The sequence below is a fragment of the Octopus bimaculoides genome, chromosome 14, assembly GCF_001194135.2.
Source record: "Octopus bimaculoides isolate UCB-OBI-ISO-001 chromosome 14, ASM119413v2, whole genome shotgun sequence".
Lineage (NCBI taxonomy): Eukaryota > Metazoa > Mollusca > Cephalopoda > Octopoda > Octopodidae > Octopus > Octopus bimaculoides.
This window is the reverse complement of record NC_068994.1, coordinates 59369539-59384937: the sequence shown is the minus strand read 5'-3', so window position 1 is coordinate 59384937 and position 15399 is coordinate 59369539. Positions and strand designations below refer to the sequence as shown.

Sequence of the window (15399 nt, the reverse complement as noted above, 5' to 3'; positions counted from 1 at the left end):
ATATATATAATATATATATATATAATATATATATATATATATATATATATATATCACCCCTACTCTTTCTCTCTTGCTCTCTTTCTCTCTTTTACTCTCTTCCTCTCTCCTCGCTTTCTCCCCCCACCCATGTCCACCTTCCCCTCCCTCATGAGCTCATCCCACTCCTACCCTACCTTCCCATCCCATTCCTTACACCCACCCCAACCTCTGCCTACCCATATACCCCTACCTCTACCCCCACCCTCAGTCTATCCCACACTCCACCCATGCTTTCCCCAATCTCCCCTTTTTCTTAGCTCTCCTGTGTGATCCTTCTGTCGTGCATTCGCCATGATAGATCGCTGACCACTACATTTATATTTTTTTTCTCCTTGTTTCTTTCTGTGTTCCTTTCAGTTGAAGAGCGTAGGCTCGAAACGTCAAAGACTTTCTCTATTCCCGAGCGTTAAACTAATATATCCATTTGTATATATATATATATGTTTGTATCTGTTTGTCCGCCCAACATCGCTTGACAACCGATGCTGGTGTGTTTACGTCCCCGTAACTTAGCAGTTCGGCAACAGAGAGCGATAGAATCAGTACTAGGCTTACAAAGAATAAGTCCTGTGGTCGATTTGCTCGACTAAAGGTGGTGAAAAAGGTAAAAGAGTGAAAAAGGTAAAAGAGTAAATATGTATATATATATATTGTGTGTGCGTGTATATATATAATACATGTGTGTATAAAACTTTACACTACTGATAAAGGTGTTTCTTGACCAAGCACGCTAAAAATGCTCCAGTCATGCCCATCCCGTCTCCCCGGCTTGTGTGTTGGCCTGCTTTATCTAATGTATCATCACCCCCAATCCTTTTATTTTAAAGATTTTTTCGTGTGATTTGAGTGAGTTTTTGTTACTATTTTTATGCGGTCGAATGACTGACCCCTTTAAAATCGTTGGTCTTGTGCGACCCCTTTCCCTCGAAAATCGCTGGTCAAAGGCAGCATCTAAAGTTCGAATGATATTTCAATATGTGCAGAGCTGTAACAGCGAAACAACTTTTCACCCGGAAAGACGCAACTGTTCATGGTGGCCGGCCACTCCTTTCTCAACAGGAAATGTTGTGATCTGGCTGTTGGCTTTGTACAACTTCCGATTTTGCTTACAACTGAAACAGTCCTCAACAATTTCTTACTGAAAAGGAATGCCAGAATGATTAATAAATATAATCATCCCTTCAAGTGTGTGGATGTGGGTCAGTTGTTGATGAAGGAAAGCGGACTTTTGTTCTGTCCAAACAACTCTTCTTGGCTTTTAAATAGTTTTAGTGATCTTCAACTATGTATTTTATTAGTTTTAATTAGCAGTTTAATTACCTCGAAGTCCATTAAGGTCGTTATGAAATCGATTTAATACAAGTGTTCAATTATTACTGGGGCTGTCGATGAAGTTTTGGGGGAACAGGTTTATTGTATTCTAGCCCCTGTCCATTCGATGTCGGTACCAAGGTGAATATAGACATTATCTCGTATATAAAAGCTATCCATTCAAGTCTTCCTCTCCTTGCTACGTGACAACAGAGTGGAGCCTCTATTTGGTCGTTCGACTCGCTAGAAATAGCAGCAACTCATACTGTCTTTAAAAAGGAAGGGGTAGATGATACACTGGTTTATGTCGCCCTAAGTTCACTCATTTAGTCACGGTTTTGTTAGGCCCCATTCACTTTTTTCGACAATATCAATCCCAGGATTAAAATATTTGTTCTTATTCATATCTATTTATCAAACAAACCATTTTTGTTCTCGTCGTATCTATCTATCGATTTATCTATCTATCTGTCTCTGTCTGTATATCTATCTATCTATCATCTCCATGTAGCAGTGGTATGTGTAATATTTTGGCGAGACTGTCTCACACACACACACACACACCTTCGTCTATCATTCAGGAAACAATCTTCTTATTTCACTTTCTTCTCGAAAGCACAGACGTTTTAATTTTATTTATTTCTGTTTATACTTTACAATTCGATCTGTTCGACCTCCCGTCAACAAGTTCAATTGGAAACATTCGTTGTTTTTCAGAGAACTTCAGGAAGACATTTTTCTTTTCTTTTTCTTTTTTAAGTCAAGGGAGATAACTTCATTCTTACATTTAGAAAATTAATTTAACACTTTTTTTTTTTAATTCCCTCTGGCAGAGTTGATTGTCAAATTTATAGAGGAATTTAAAATTTGATAATGAATAATTTTCAGTTTCGCCAATTTTAAGATTGTCTTCTTGCTTTTCTTTCCATTACCGCCACTACCACCATCATCACCTATACAAAGAGCATTTTTTCCCTTTTTTGTTGTTAGTCTGTTGTAGAAGGTGCTGTAACTGTACCGTTTTCAGGCAGTCTGAAACCAGTAAACGGTTGGCGTAGAATGTGAATGCCAAGTCAGTGGCTAAAGGAGGGGATTTCAGTGAGAGTGCAGTAATCGAGATTACTTTAGATGCAGTGGGGAGACAAAGAATAAAGGAAGGGGCACATCTGTGCGACAGCAGTTGGAATATGTTCCACGTGATTAGGTTGAGTATTTGCGTAGACACAGACCTGATTTTGTGGCAAAAAGTTTGCCTCCCAACCACGTGGTTTTGGGTTCAGTCCTACTGTTTGGAACCTTGGGCAAGTGTCTTCTGCTATAACTTCAGGCCGGCCAAAGCCTTGTGTGTTTGGAAGACAGAAGAAGCCCTGTGTGTGTGTGTGTGTGTGTGTGTCTCTCTCTCTCTCTCTCTCTCTCTCTCTCTCTCTCTCTCTCTCTCTCTCTCTCTCTCTCTCTCTCTCTCTCTCTCTCTCTCTCTCTCTCTCTCCCTGCCTGAGTGTTCCCCACCACTGCTGGTGTTGGGGCGTTTAACTTTTCCTCGCTAACCATTAAACAGGCCAAATGTGGCCCAAATATTCTATTTGTGTTCAAACTGGCCAGTTCAACCTTTCATACCTACCCTACAATGTCATTCTAAAAATATACAAAAGACAATGCATGATTAATTCAAAACCATGCAAATAGATAAGCATTACATTTCACAGTGTTTGACATGAACCAGGAAGATAAGCTTTTAGTCAGTAACTACTGGATCTTGGTGACATTAGCGTACGTGCTGCAGAAGTATTCACTTGATACAACAGCTGTGATGCAAAACCATGATCAGTGATAGATTGACAATAGAAGATCAGAGGATTATGTATGCAGGAAAGTGCTCTAGAGCAGTTCTGTAGAGCAATATTTATTTTGGTGTAGAGATAATGTCATTTGTTTGCTTTAAAGATCTCGATCTTATCTGGGGTAGGTTGTATTGTTAGGATAAAGACAATGATTTTGTCATAATCTTCATAAATATTATGTAAAAAAAAAAAAAGCAATCTGTCCAAGATCAATTCCAGTACAGCTTGAAGAATTTGTTGATAAAGAAACTTGAGGAAAAAGTTATGTTGAAGACCTTGATAAATAAAACTGAACATTCTCACCTCCAATAATAATGATAATAATAATAACAATAATAGTTTCAAATGTTGGTACAGTGTCATCAATTTTAGAGGGAGTGGGTAAGTTGATTATAACAGCCCTCAACTAATGCTAGCTTTATGGACCCCCAAAAGAAAGAAAGACAGAGTTGACCTTGGCAAAATTTAACTCTGCCCCAGTGTTCAGTGGTGAGGGACAAAGACAGTGGAATTTGGACTCAGAATGTGAAGAGCCAGAAGAGATGCCACTGAACTTCTTTCTTTTTCTTTCCAATGCTCTCACTGACCTGCCAGCTCTCCAACTTAATAATAAAACCCAGTAAATATTTCTTCAATTTGAACTTTGTGACTAAATTCATGGGACCAACCCAGAGAAGATGGGAAAATGTCAGCCTGATACACAAATGAATTTTCAATCGTTCATTATTCTCTCAATATCTTTTGCTGAACTGCTAAGTTACAGGGATGTAGACACACCAGTGCAAGTTGTCATATGGTGATGGGTGACAAATACACACATCTATACATGCCAGGCTTCTTTCAGTTTCTGTCAACCAAATCCACTCACAAAGCTTTGATCGGCCTGAGGCTATGGTAGTTGTGTGGCTTTTGGAAACTGAAATAGGGGTGTGTGACTGAGGAGAGAGACTCAATTGATAAAGGGGGTAATTGTTCGATTAGTTGAAAACAACCCAGAAAGTGAACCTGTTTTTAATGTTCCGTTGCTTATCGCAATTTATTTATTCATAACACTGAATACCAGAGGTGTTGAAAATTGTTTTTTTTTTAAATGTTCATTTCTGGGCAGCTTAATAAATAATTTAGATTGTGTAAGAGCAGAACCATTTCAAAATCTTTAATTGCTACATTGTGGGTCACACATTTGTACTTTGGTGAAGGTCATTTATTGATCCGAAATACTACACTGCTCCCCTCCCAGCCTGTTTGTTTTATGGAACATTATTATTGTTGTTATTATTATTACTATTATTTAGTTTCTGTCAAACTGGGTAATTTACCTTTTATGTTTGTTTGTTGGACATATTTTGCTATCAGGGCATGAGTGGTGGTGGTGGCAGCAGTGGTGGTGAATGGATACTAAAGGAAAGTTTTGTTGTGTGTTAGTAGTTTGACTAACATTTACAAAGGATCTTTTGTTGACAAGAGAGAGAGAGATAGGGAGAAACATTCCAGTGTGGCCAGTACAGAGTGGCTGAGATATCTTCCAAAAGAATTAGTCATTCATAACAGTTTAATGGCTGAAATGCACACATGCATACGCACACACACACTTAATGGAGCTTATCTATAATTCCCTCTTATGACATGTTAAATGGCTTTCCATTGATAAAATAGAAAATTTAGCCATAAATGTTGCTTACAGTTGGTAAAAGTTTGTAATATTTCCTAATTAATATATTTTCTGTTAATTAAATTTAGTTTCTATTAAAACCTCAACAAATGCTTAGCTACCAGCACTGACAAGAAAGCCTGACTCGGCAACCTGCACCACACAATTGCTCATTATTTCACTTGGTGCCTGTAGAGTCACAGGTGGACATAAACACTCTTTTAGCCCTTCCATCCATGACTTAGTGGAATACCAAGGACGTGACAGCTGAAGGGAGAGAGAAGAGTACACCAGCACTCGGCTGGTTCCCATTTACAGCCAGGTAAACGGGAGTAACATGAAATGAAGTACCTTATTCAAGGCCACAATCCACTCACCTTCACTTGTACATTCTACTATAATTGATTATGGCTCATCATCATCATCATCATCATTTAGCATCCGTTGTCCACGCTGGCATGGGTTGGACGGTTTGATCAGGGCTGGCAAGTGGGAAGGCTGCACCAGACTCCAGTCTGTTTTGACATGATTTCTATGGCTGGATGCCCTTCCTTATGCCAACCACTTGAGAATGTAATGGGTGCCATTTGTGTGACACAACTATGATATTACTTGGCTTGATGGGTCTTCTTATCAAGCATGACATAATGCCAAAGGTCTTGGTCATTGCCTCCGTGAGGCCCAACACTCAAAAGGAGCTTTTCATGTGCCACCAGCATCGGTCACTTTGCCTTTGTGAGGCCCAACACTCAGCAGGTGCTTTTTATGTTCCACCAGCATGGATGCCAGTTACATGACACCAGCATCAGCCTATAATTTCACTTGGCTTGGTGGGTTTTCTTCTCAAGCACAGCATATTGCCAAAGGTCTCAGTCATTGCCTCCCTGGGGCAATATATCTTAATAACCTTATAATTAATACATTGAAATTGTTTCCCTACTTGTTTAGATTTTCCACAACAAAATTAAACAAAGATTTTACTCACAAAGAGTATAAAATAAGATTCTTTTAGGAAGTTGCATTAAAAAAAAGTCATTGTTATGACAAGAATTTAAAATGGGAATACATCCGATGAATAATATTGTTGTTTTGGTTGTGATGTTTACTGACTCGGCCATCTTGACTGACATTCTAACCACAACAATCCATAAAATGCCTGCCAGTGAGAAATTAGTCTATTGAAAGTCATTCTGAATATTAACATTATTATAACTCAGACTGGAACAAACTGGTTAGGTTTGATTTTTTAAAAAAATTGTTTAATCAAGCCATCAGCCAGGTCACTATTCTAACATTTGCAAACAATGAGAAAGACCTATCAGCACATTGATGAAGTTGTGATTATTAGAAGACAAATAATATACATAATGGTATATGTAGACACTTGAGCAATGGCTGCTGTTCTTCTAGTTTAGTTCTGAAAGTGGATCTTATTCAATGAAATGATGCTTCCATTGTGAAAGGGTTTCATTATTGAATACTTTGGTTTGACTTTGAATTTCTCAATGATAATAATATTGATGCTGACTGGATGAAAATGGTGCAGTTGGAAGGGTCCTTAATGCTGGTTTCAAATGTTGACATAAGGCCAGCAATTTCATTGACCCCAGTGCATAACTGGTACTTATTTTATTAATCCCAAAAGAATGAAAGGCAAAGTGAACCTCAGCAGAATTTGATCTCGGAACAAAAATCATTTCGCTTGGTGTTCAAACTATTCTTGCAGTCCCCTGCATTAAGATGGGTCCTTAATAATGAAGTGAAATGATAATCACCAAGGTTGTGTTTTCTCATCAAGACCAAGACTTTGAAATATTTGGAAGAAAGACTAACTTGTGTCCATCGATGATTGTAGTGACTTTGATAGTAATGAAACTCTGAGCTTCGTTTGTTTGAGATTAATGAGCAACTTCTGGTTATAGTGAAGTCCCTTGACAGATGTCCAGATGTTGGTGTTCAGCTAAAAGGTGCTAAGTTAAGACCTTTCAACATGCCTTGGTCTTGAGCAGGAATGTGTATTGTCACCTCTTTTTCATAATTTCTATGACCTGGGTTGACATGTGAAGCCATTGTGGAAGTGGTATCACAATCAGTGGTCAGCTGATATTTGCTCACAACATGGTGCTGCTTGGCTCATCAGAAGATAATCTCCAGAATGGGTTTGCTGTTGATTGATGCAAAGCAGTGGTGAGAATTAGGGTTGCAAATTCTGAGACATTGGTTCTCTCCAAGAAAGTCTTCCTAGTGCAGTTTGTATGTTAGAGGAAAATTTTTAAGTATCTCAGGGCCATATTCAAGAGTGATGGGATACAGAAGACTGAATTTGGATGCTGGAATTGCAGGTGCTGCCAGCTACAGGACTATATAATGCATATGTATTATATATGATGGGTTTTTTTTCAGTTTTCATCTACCAAATTCACTCAAGGCCTTGGTCAGCCTTGAGTTATAGAAGACACTTGCCCAAGGTCCTCTCTCTCTCTCCATATATATATATATATATATATATATATATATATATATTGCACTCGGCTGAACTTAAATTTTTTATACATATTTATGTAATTAGTAATATTTTGGGGAGGATTCTCTACAGACCACCATGACACCTTGTCAAAAAGCTTTTGGTATCAACAAAAATCCTATGCAGAGACTGATTCTGGTCTGTATACTTCTCTTTGATCTGTCTTACTGCAAAGATACCAATAGCTTAGTCTGCAGATAACCAAAGTAGTCAGCAGATAAGGTTATTAGTCTTCATACTAGCATTGTTTAGACAGGAAGGAATTGAGGGAGGATTTTATAACTGGATACTTTTTCTGTTGCCAAAACCTTACCTGTTTTTCAAATAAGGGATTTTTCTTTGTTTTTTTGTTTTTTTTTCCTGTAGAGGAATTTCAAAGTGCAGGTCTAGTGAATGGTTAGTTGGCAGGAAATATCAACAAATGTCTCCATTTGTAGCCGTAGTTTAGTGTGTGTAGGCTGTAAGCATTCACGCACTTATGTACTCCTCCACACACACACAGAGGTTATGTGGTTAAGAAATTTGTTTCCCCACCTCAGTTTTGGGTTCAGGTCACCCAAAGTCTTGTGTGAGTGAGAATAAAATCTCAGCTGGAATATTAAAGGGGTCCTTTCACATTGAATGGCATAAATATCTGTTGATACCACATGTGACAGGCAGAAAGGGCCAAACCAGTTTTAGCCTGGTTGAATAGCAATGATTGTGGTTTTGGAGTGAATATGTCAACCAGTTTACCTGCTTTTTTTGTTATTTGTCCTTCCCTCCTTTCTTAGAAATGATGATTCATATAAAGTAGAATGGTGTTGGAGTACAGAAGACACCACTGTTAGTCTCACTTTCATGCTTCATTCATTTAAGATGGAAATACTTCATGTTTAAAATATTGCACTCGGCTGAACTTAAATTTTTTATCAACCAAAGAACCGTCCCTCTCCCCCTCCCATTAACATAAAATTCTGCTTTATTTGTGGTTTGTTATAAAAATGAGTTTTGCTCTAATTGTCAATACTGAACAAATCAGACAAGCTGAAGCTGTGGTCGGCCAATCCCTGGTTCAAATGATTGATAAATATTTATATAAACGGTCCTGAAGTATGCAGCCGAAAAAAAAGACTGTCTTATTGTTTCGTTAGTTATCTCTAAAATTATCGATTGTGAGCAATTGATTTATAGCTGTTCTATTAACTAGTTTCTATGAGAAGTTAAAATTAAAATTCTCTTAGATTCTTTTCTTGCCATGAATGCAGTGTAAAAACCCAATTAGAATATTTTCTGTTATTTAATTAAAAGAAAGAAAAAAAAGATGTATTCAGTTATAATAAAAGACCTGTTTCTTTTGTTCTTTAACTGGTCATGCTGGAATAGTGGCTTATTTTTGTTTAGAATTGAACTTTTCAAGCAGTTCCACATAATATTTTATAATTTAAAAGTTCACAGTTCAATTGCAAGTAAAGTCTTGTTCCATTTTCTTATCAAAAATAAAGCCCAGGATATAATAATGAACGTTGAAGTGAGAGGAGGGGTAGGAGTAATTAGACAATGTCATTCTAGGAAGTATCCATTATATAGTCCCCCCCCCCCCAACCTTTTCAAATGATACTTCCTGTTTTTAATTAAATCGTTAATTATAACCCTCTATAATTATTGTTAGCATTTAGTCTGTTATCAGCACTGCCATTACTTTCACCATACATATTACAATTGTAAAGCTTTTAATTGTTGTCGTTACTGCTAATTATGAAATGAATTCCATCCATCAAGAATATTTTTTCTATCATCTTGATAGTTTTCACTGTCGACAGCATTCCTTTATGCACAATCTTTCTCACCAATCATCTTTTAGTTTCAATAAATTTTGTAAACTGTGTTTATTAACTTTGGATCTCACCGGTCTGTTGGTCACTTTCTCAGATTAGGGTCTATACAAAATCTGATGTGATTATTGTCTGCAGTTCCTGCTTGTTTACATCTTTGATTGTTCAGTTTTTCTGTCGGGTATGACAGTTGTGTGTGTGTCTGTGTGTGTTGTATAACTGCAGAAAATTACAAATGTGAAATATCAGGTGCTGTAATAAAAGGTTAAAGTGGGTGTTTGCATGTAAAGCGAAGAATTCTTTCTACTAAAGGCACAACCCCTGAAATGTTGTGGAGGATTCCATTGGTTCCTTTGCTCAACTAGTATTCATTTTATTGACCCCCTAAAAGAGATGAAAGCCAAACTCAACCTTGGCAGAATTTGAACCCAGATTGTAAAGCTGGAAGTAATGCTGCTAAGTATTCTGTCTAGTGTGCTACCAATTCTAGCAGCTCGTTGCCTTGGAATGAAGAATAATGGTAAACTAAAGATGCATCAGTAAGGCCTCTAAGAAAACTTCTTTTCCAAACAGTTCCACAGAGATGTGATTTGGCAAAACCTCTTTACATCTCAACACTATTCTGTACTGCAGGTAAAAGAAGTTAAGTATAATGCTTGCCTAACAAAATCCACACCTAAACCTCATACAGATTCTTCCCCGATCTCTATAGACATTAAAGAAATCTTTAAAAAGGTTAATTTTAAATTCACATATTCCTTGTTGATAGCCAACATGGCTTCTGTCTCTCAGTTCTCAACTCTTGTGTGAAAACCCAAGATTAAAGTCGGTTAAGTAAGATTTTAATTTATTTAGATGTTGTTGCCATCATTCCTTGAGTTATAAAGATACGAGTCAATATTTAAAACCACAATTAGACTCCCTCGTGACAATTCCACTGTTGTTATTATAATAATGCAGTTTTATTGAAATAAAATTATTACACATCAACATTCATTAGATTCTCTTTGTTAATTCTGAGCCAAAGAAAACTTCCATAAAACACCATTGTAATCACGAATAAAACATTTTGATTTAGCCTTTTATTGGCTGTTCATTAAAAATGCATTTCTAATAAAATGTTTCCATAGCAGTGCTCCAGCATGACCCTATCTGAATGGCTGGAATCAGTCAAATTGAAGACAAATATCCCTTAATATTAACCTTGTAAAACAGGTATTCTTTAGAAATAGATATTTGTATATCTTCCATTAGTTACCACATCTCAAACATCTTGCTTCTCTCGGCTTTGACACCCTAAAGCTTCAACTTCTAGCAGCTAAACTGATAGAAGTTCACAAGATTATCCATCATCTTTCCAGCAACAACTTTAGACCATTTTCTTTTTTTCATTTCAATACCTCTACCATTTGTGGACATACTTATAAAATTCAAAATGTATGACTTTTGGAAACATTTTTACATGTTCAATATTATCAAAGCATGGAATAAACTACGTACATTGGATGTTAGTTGTCAGAACACTGCATTGTTAAAAAATTCCATGCTTCCTAAAATTCACCGACATTATTCCTAATATGTCTATCCATCTTTTACTCTTTATGGCTCTTTTACTGTTCACTTTTCTTTCATGTTGTCTTTTATTCTGTCTTACTATGTTGGTACTTTTTGGTTCTCGTTGCTGTCTTTCTTCACTTGGTCTTTGTCTACTTTCTCACCCCTCCTTTACTCTTTCCCAATGAATTTCACTGCAGCTGAGCACTGTATACACAATGTTCAATTATCATTATTTTGATAGATTCTTAAGAATATATTTTGTCAGAGCAACTTTGTATCATCTATTCATAGAGTTAGATTTTATCTGTTCCCGGTTAACAGAAGTTTTATTTATAATTTGAGGTAATCTGGTACAATTAATGAAAAATTGAAATGTTTTAGATTGGGGTGAAGAAAGGGTCCTTTGATCTGTTAAAGAAATTCCTTAACTGTGCAGACTTAGGTGGTTGTGCAAGAGTAATCAAGTGAAGGCACATGGCTTAATGGTTAAGGGTATTTGGCACACGATCCTAAGGTTGTGAGTTCAATACCTGGTAGTGCATTGTTTCCTTGAGCAAAACATTTTATTTCACTTTATTGCTTCAGTCCACTCAGCTAGTTAAAATGAGTTGTACCTGTAATTCTATGGGCCAGCCGTGTCATGCTGAACCACTTGCGTGTTACTTTCACAAGCAGGCTGTTCTGTTTATCAGACCAACAGGAACAGTCATCATCATAACCAGTGGAGTGCCATGCAAGAATAATCACTTTGTTACTTGGCATTTTTGCTAAGTCTTTGCAATTATGTCTTAGCAAAATGACTGCATTCTGCTGGCAATGCAGATTGTGTTTGTAATGACTTCTTTCTTTTGGCGCAATGGCTACTTTCTCTCGTTCCCTTCTCTGATATATTAGTTGTGAGTAGGAGTATGAGAGACACTAAAGCAACCTGTTGGCCTGAGCTGATATGTGCCCTTCGGTAAGTTTAACTGTCTCTGCAACCCTTTCTGTAAAGTAGGTTGATGGGAAACAAAGATAAGGTGATATTCTGAAAGCCACAACGAAGACTATATTGGTCGGATATCAAATGGAAGCTATCCTCCTTCTTTGATTGTATCTTTGGTCTGATGTGCTGTTTTGTCACTTTCCTGAGGAGAATATACTATGGAAAATGGTACTTCTTGTAACTGTTTATTTCCATTCACATGAATTGATAGGAAATATGAAGTAGGAGTAAGTTGCCAGCTGGTTCATATTTAGTTTGTTCTTTATTTAATATGCCACTCCAACCAGTCAATGATATGACATCCATATCTTAAAATACAGGTGCAAGATATCCGTATCTTAAGTGCATTGGCCATGTTTAAGGACATGTTGGGAAGAACAACCTCAAGCAGGGACTGTGTGGTAGGGCAGGTGAAGAGTTGATTTCAGCTTTCTCTTCTATCTGTTCTATTTAGGACAAAGATACATTCAGGTAGGGCTGCTACTACCATCCCCTCCCTTGACAAGAATGTCTGTTCCTTTGTGATGCTGTTTCTGTAAGGTCCTAATGCCATGTAATTTTTCCAATCCTAACATTGCATTCATAGTAACAACAGGGCTAATTGGGGCTGTGGAAGATCATGGCTATTGATCCTGCAAGAATGTGATAGGTTTTAGTCAGCACATATTCTTGTTTATACACTGAAAGAGATTTTTAAAGCCAAGAATTTTATGTAAGACAACTAGAAAACCTCGACTTGCTCACTCACCTATCATCTCAAGAATAGGACATCATCATCATCATCACCACCATATTTTTGTTTTAAAGTTATTAATTTTAGAATATTGTTATTGAAAATAAAAAATTAATTTCCAAAAACGTTTCTTTCAGATTGAAACTATAGTGCGGCCATTCAAGCTTAATGACATGAATTACCGGGAAATAATGCATTTGATGATCGAGAAGTTCAAGGAGGGTTTGAGTGCTAAGACTAACCCAATAGCCTCTGTGAAAATGTTTCCAACATATGTTCGATCAACTCCGAAAGGAACAGGTAATATTTACAATTTACATATTTAATTTTTATTATTTAAAAAAAAATTTTTCTAAATGTTTCTTCTACTCAATCATGACCTGCATGCTACCTAAATTTTTGCAAGGAGATCAATATAACAAATGATTTCAAACATCTCTGATTTATGATTTCAAATCTGTAAAAAGTGATTTGTTGTTCATGAGTTGGAATTGCTGAAGGCTAGTATTCTACTATCCAGGGAGACATTTGATTTCCTTTAAGTGTCATAGACATTTTATATAGCATCACCATCATCCTTTAACATCCATCTCCCATACTGCCATGGATCAAGTGCTTTGCCAAAATTTGACATTCAAAGGCTGCAGTGTAGAACCTGTTTGACAGAGGACTTCAGCTCCTCCCGTCGCACTTAACTTTGCTGACCCCTGTCTGAGTTTTCTTTCTTTCTTTCTTTTCCCCTCTAACTGTTTGTCAGTTGTTGGCTGTTTTACTCTTGGACATTTCTCTGTTAGTATTCTTGTAAATCCCTGGGTTCCAATGTTGCTGAGACTCTCACTGCTTTCTCATTGAGAAGTTATGAGACATGCATTCCTGTCTTTATAATATTTGGAGAATTTTTTTAGAATATGAGCCAGAAATAGTTTAAATTCCTTGACTAGAACCATCATACATCATCATACATCATCATCATCATCATCATCGTTTAACGTCTGCTTTCTATGCTGGCATGGGTTGGATGGTTTGACTGAGGATTGGTGAGCCAGATGGCTGCACCAGACTCCAATTTGATCTGGCAAGGTTTCTACAGCTGGATGCCCTTCTTCATGCCAACCACTCTGAGAGTGTAGTAGATGCCTTTTACATGGCACCGACACGAGGGCCAGTCAGGTGGTTCTGGCAACGACCACGCTCGAATGTTGTTTTCCATGTTCCACTGGCACATGTGCTGGTAAGGTGACGCTGGCAACGATCACACTCGAATGGTGCTTTTTACATGCCACCGGCATTGGAGCCAATCTGTGGCCCTGGCAGCAATCATGCTTGGATGTGCTTTTAATGTTCCACTGACATGGGTGCCAATCAGGCTGTACTGTCATCGGCCACGTCAGTGATTTTGATTTGATTTCACTTGCCTCAATAGGTCTTTGCAAGCAAAGTTTATTGTCCAATGAATGAGGGGTATTCATAAGTGGACTGGTTACACCCACTGGCATAGGCCACGGGCTATGGTCTCACTTGGTTTGTCAGGTCAAATGCAGCTCCTACCATTGCATAATATATAATATAGAATGGTGTATGTGTATATGATATATAATATGGGATGGTGTATGTGTATATAATATACTTTGGTCAAGGTGTTGTTTTGAACGTAAAGGTCATGAGTTGAAATTTCCCCACAGAACTTGTACTAAATTCTTTTTTCCAGTTTGCCTGATGCATCACAAAATATTCCCTTTTCTATTTCAAGGCTGAGTGATTAACTGTAACATTGATGAAAATCGAAAGAAAGAGATTTAAAAAAAAGAGGAAAAAAATAGGTTCTGTTTCATTAAGATCATTTGTTTGCCATTAATGACAATTGCAAGTTGGTGTGACTAATCTTTGTGACAGTCATTGAACATGTTCCATCAACCATTCAAGTCATACATATGGATATTTGTTGTAGATGTAACAATTTTTCTTTTTAAACAAGTTAACCAAGAACACAACCAGGTTCTAGTTTAATGAATTTTTCTTTTCCCAATTGATGACATGTTTATCTGTCCTAGTAAAAATATATTTTCTCTGTTGTTACATTAATCTTTCTCTCTCCTTCATTTCCTCGCCGAGCTATCCTCGTTTAACTATCTTAATTCATATCAACATTTCAACTTGAGCTATAATGGTTCATGGATGTTACATATTTAATTTCTCATTAGATATTACTATAGAATTTTTTGTTGTTATATGTGGTCGTATGTTGTGATGGCATCAACAGACTAAGCTAGGGTTTATATGTCTAACGTACCTGTTCTAATTTCTCTATTGTACATTTTGTTGTATCTGTAATCTATCTTGTATTATACATCATACACATATAACAGACACTATTTTTCCTGAGCCTCAAACTAATACACCCTGTTTGTAGTTCTTTCGCCTCTCTCTAGTTTATATTTTTCAATCATATATACTATATACATGTAGACCAATGCGTAATCTGTATTATATTGTACTTATGTTATATATGTTACATATATATTTTATATACATGTTCTGGCTAAAGGCAAACTAACGACTCAGTGAGAGAATCTCTTCAGTGTTACTCAACCTCCTAGAAACAGATTCCATCCCTGGTTATTTGCTATTGGTAACCACATAATCAGGCACTACCTGCCCATGGTTGATGCATTTACTACTAACCCTTTAGCATTTAAACCTGTCACACTTCCCCTTCAATATTATTCTAATGATGAACAATCACATCATTGAAATCTCAGTTACAGTGTAATGCATGACTAATTCAAATCAGTCTGAATGCTGAAGGGCCAAACTCCCCCCCCCCCCTCCTACTACTGAGCTTGTTCATTGGAAGGAATGCGCGAGGAGGACACCTGAGCAGGATTGGGAGAAAGCAACAACTTGTCAAATGGGTTTGATGAGAACCATTGACTCCATATCTGAG

At 37.1% G+C, this 15399-nt stretch overlaps 1 protein-coding gene across 3 annotated transcripts in view; it reads left to right on the top strand.

Moving 5' to 3' along the window:
- Positions 1-15399, top strand: part of LOC106878013 (hexokinase-2) — a 65638-nt gene that overhangs the window by 34720 nt on the left and 15519 nt on the right. For all 3 annotated transcript variants that reach the window (XM_014927093.2, XM_014927091.2, XM_014927090.2), the window contains one exon: positions 12593-12755. In XM_014927093.2, coding sequence (XP_014782579.1) covers positions 12593-12755 — 163 coding nt within the window. The remainder of the gene's footprint in view (positions 1-12592; positions 12756-15399) is intronic.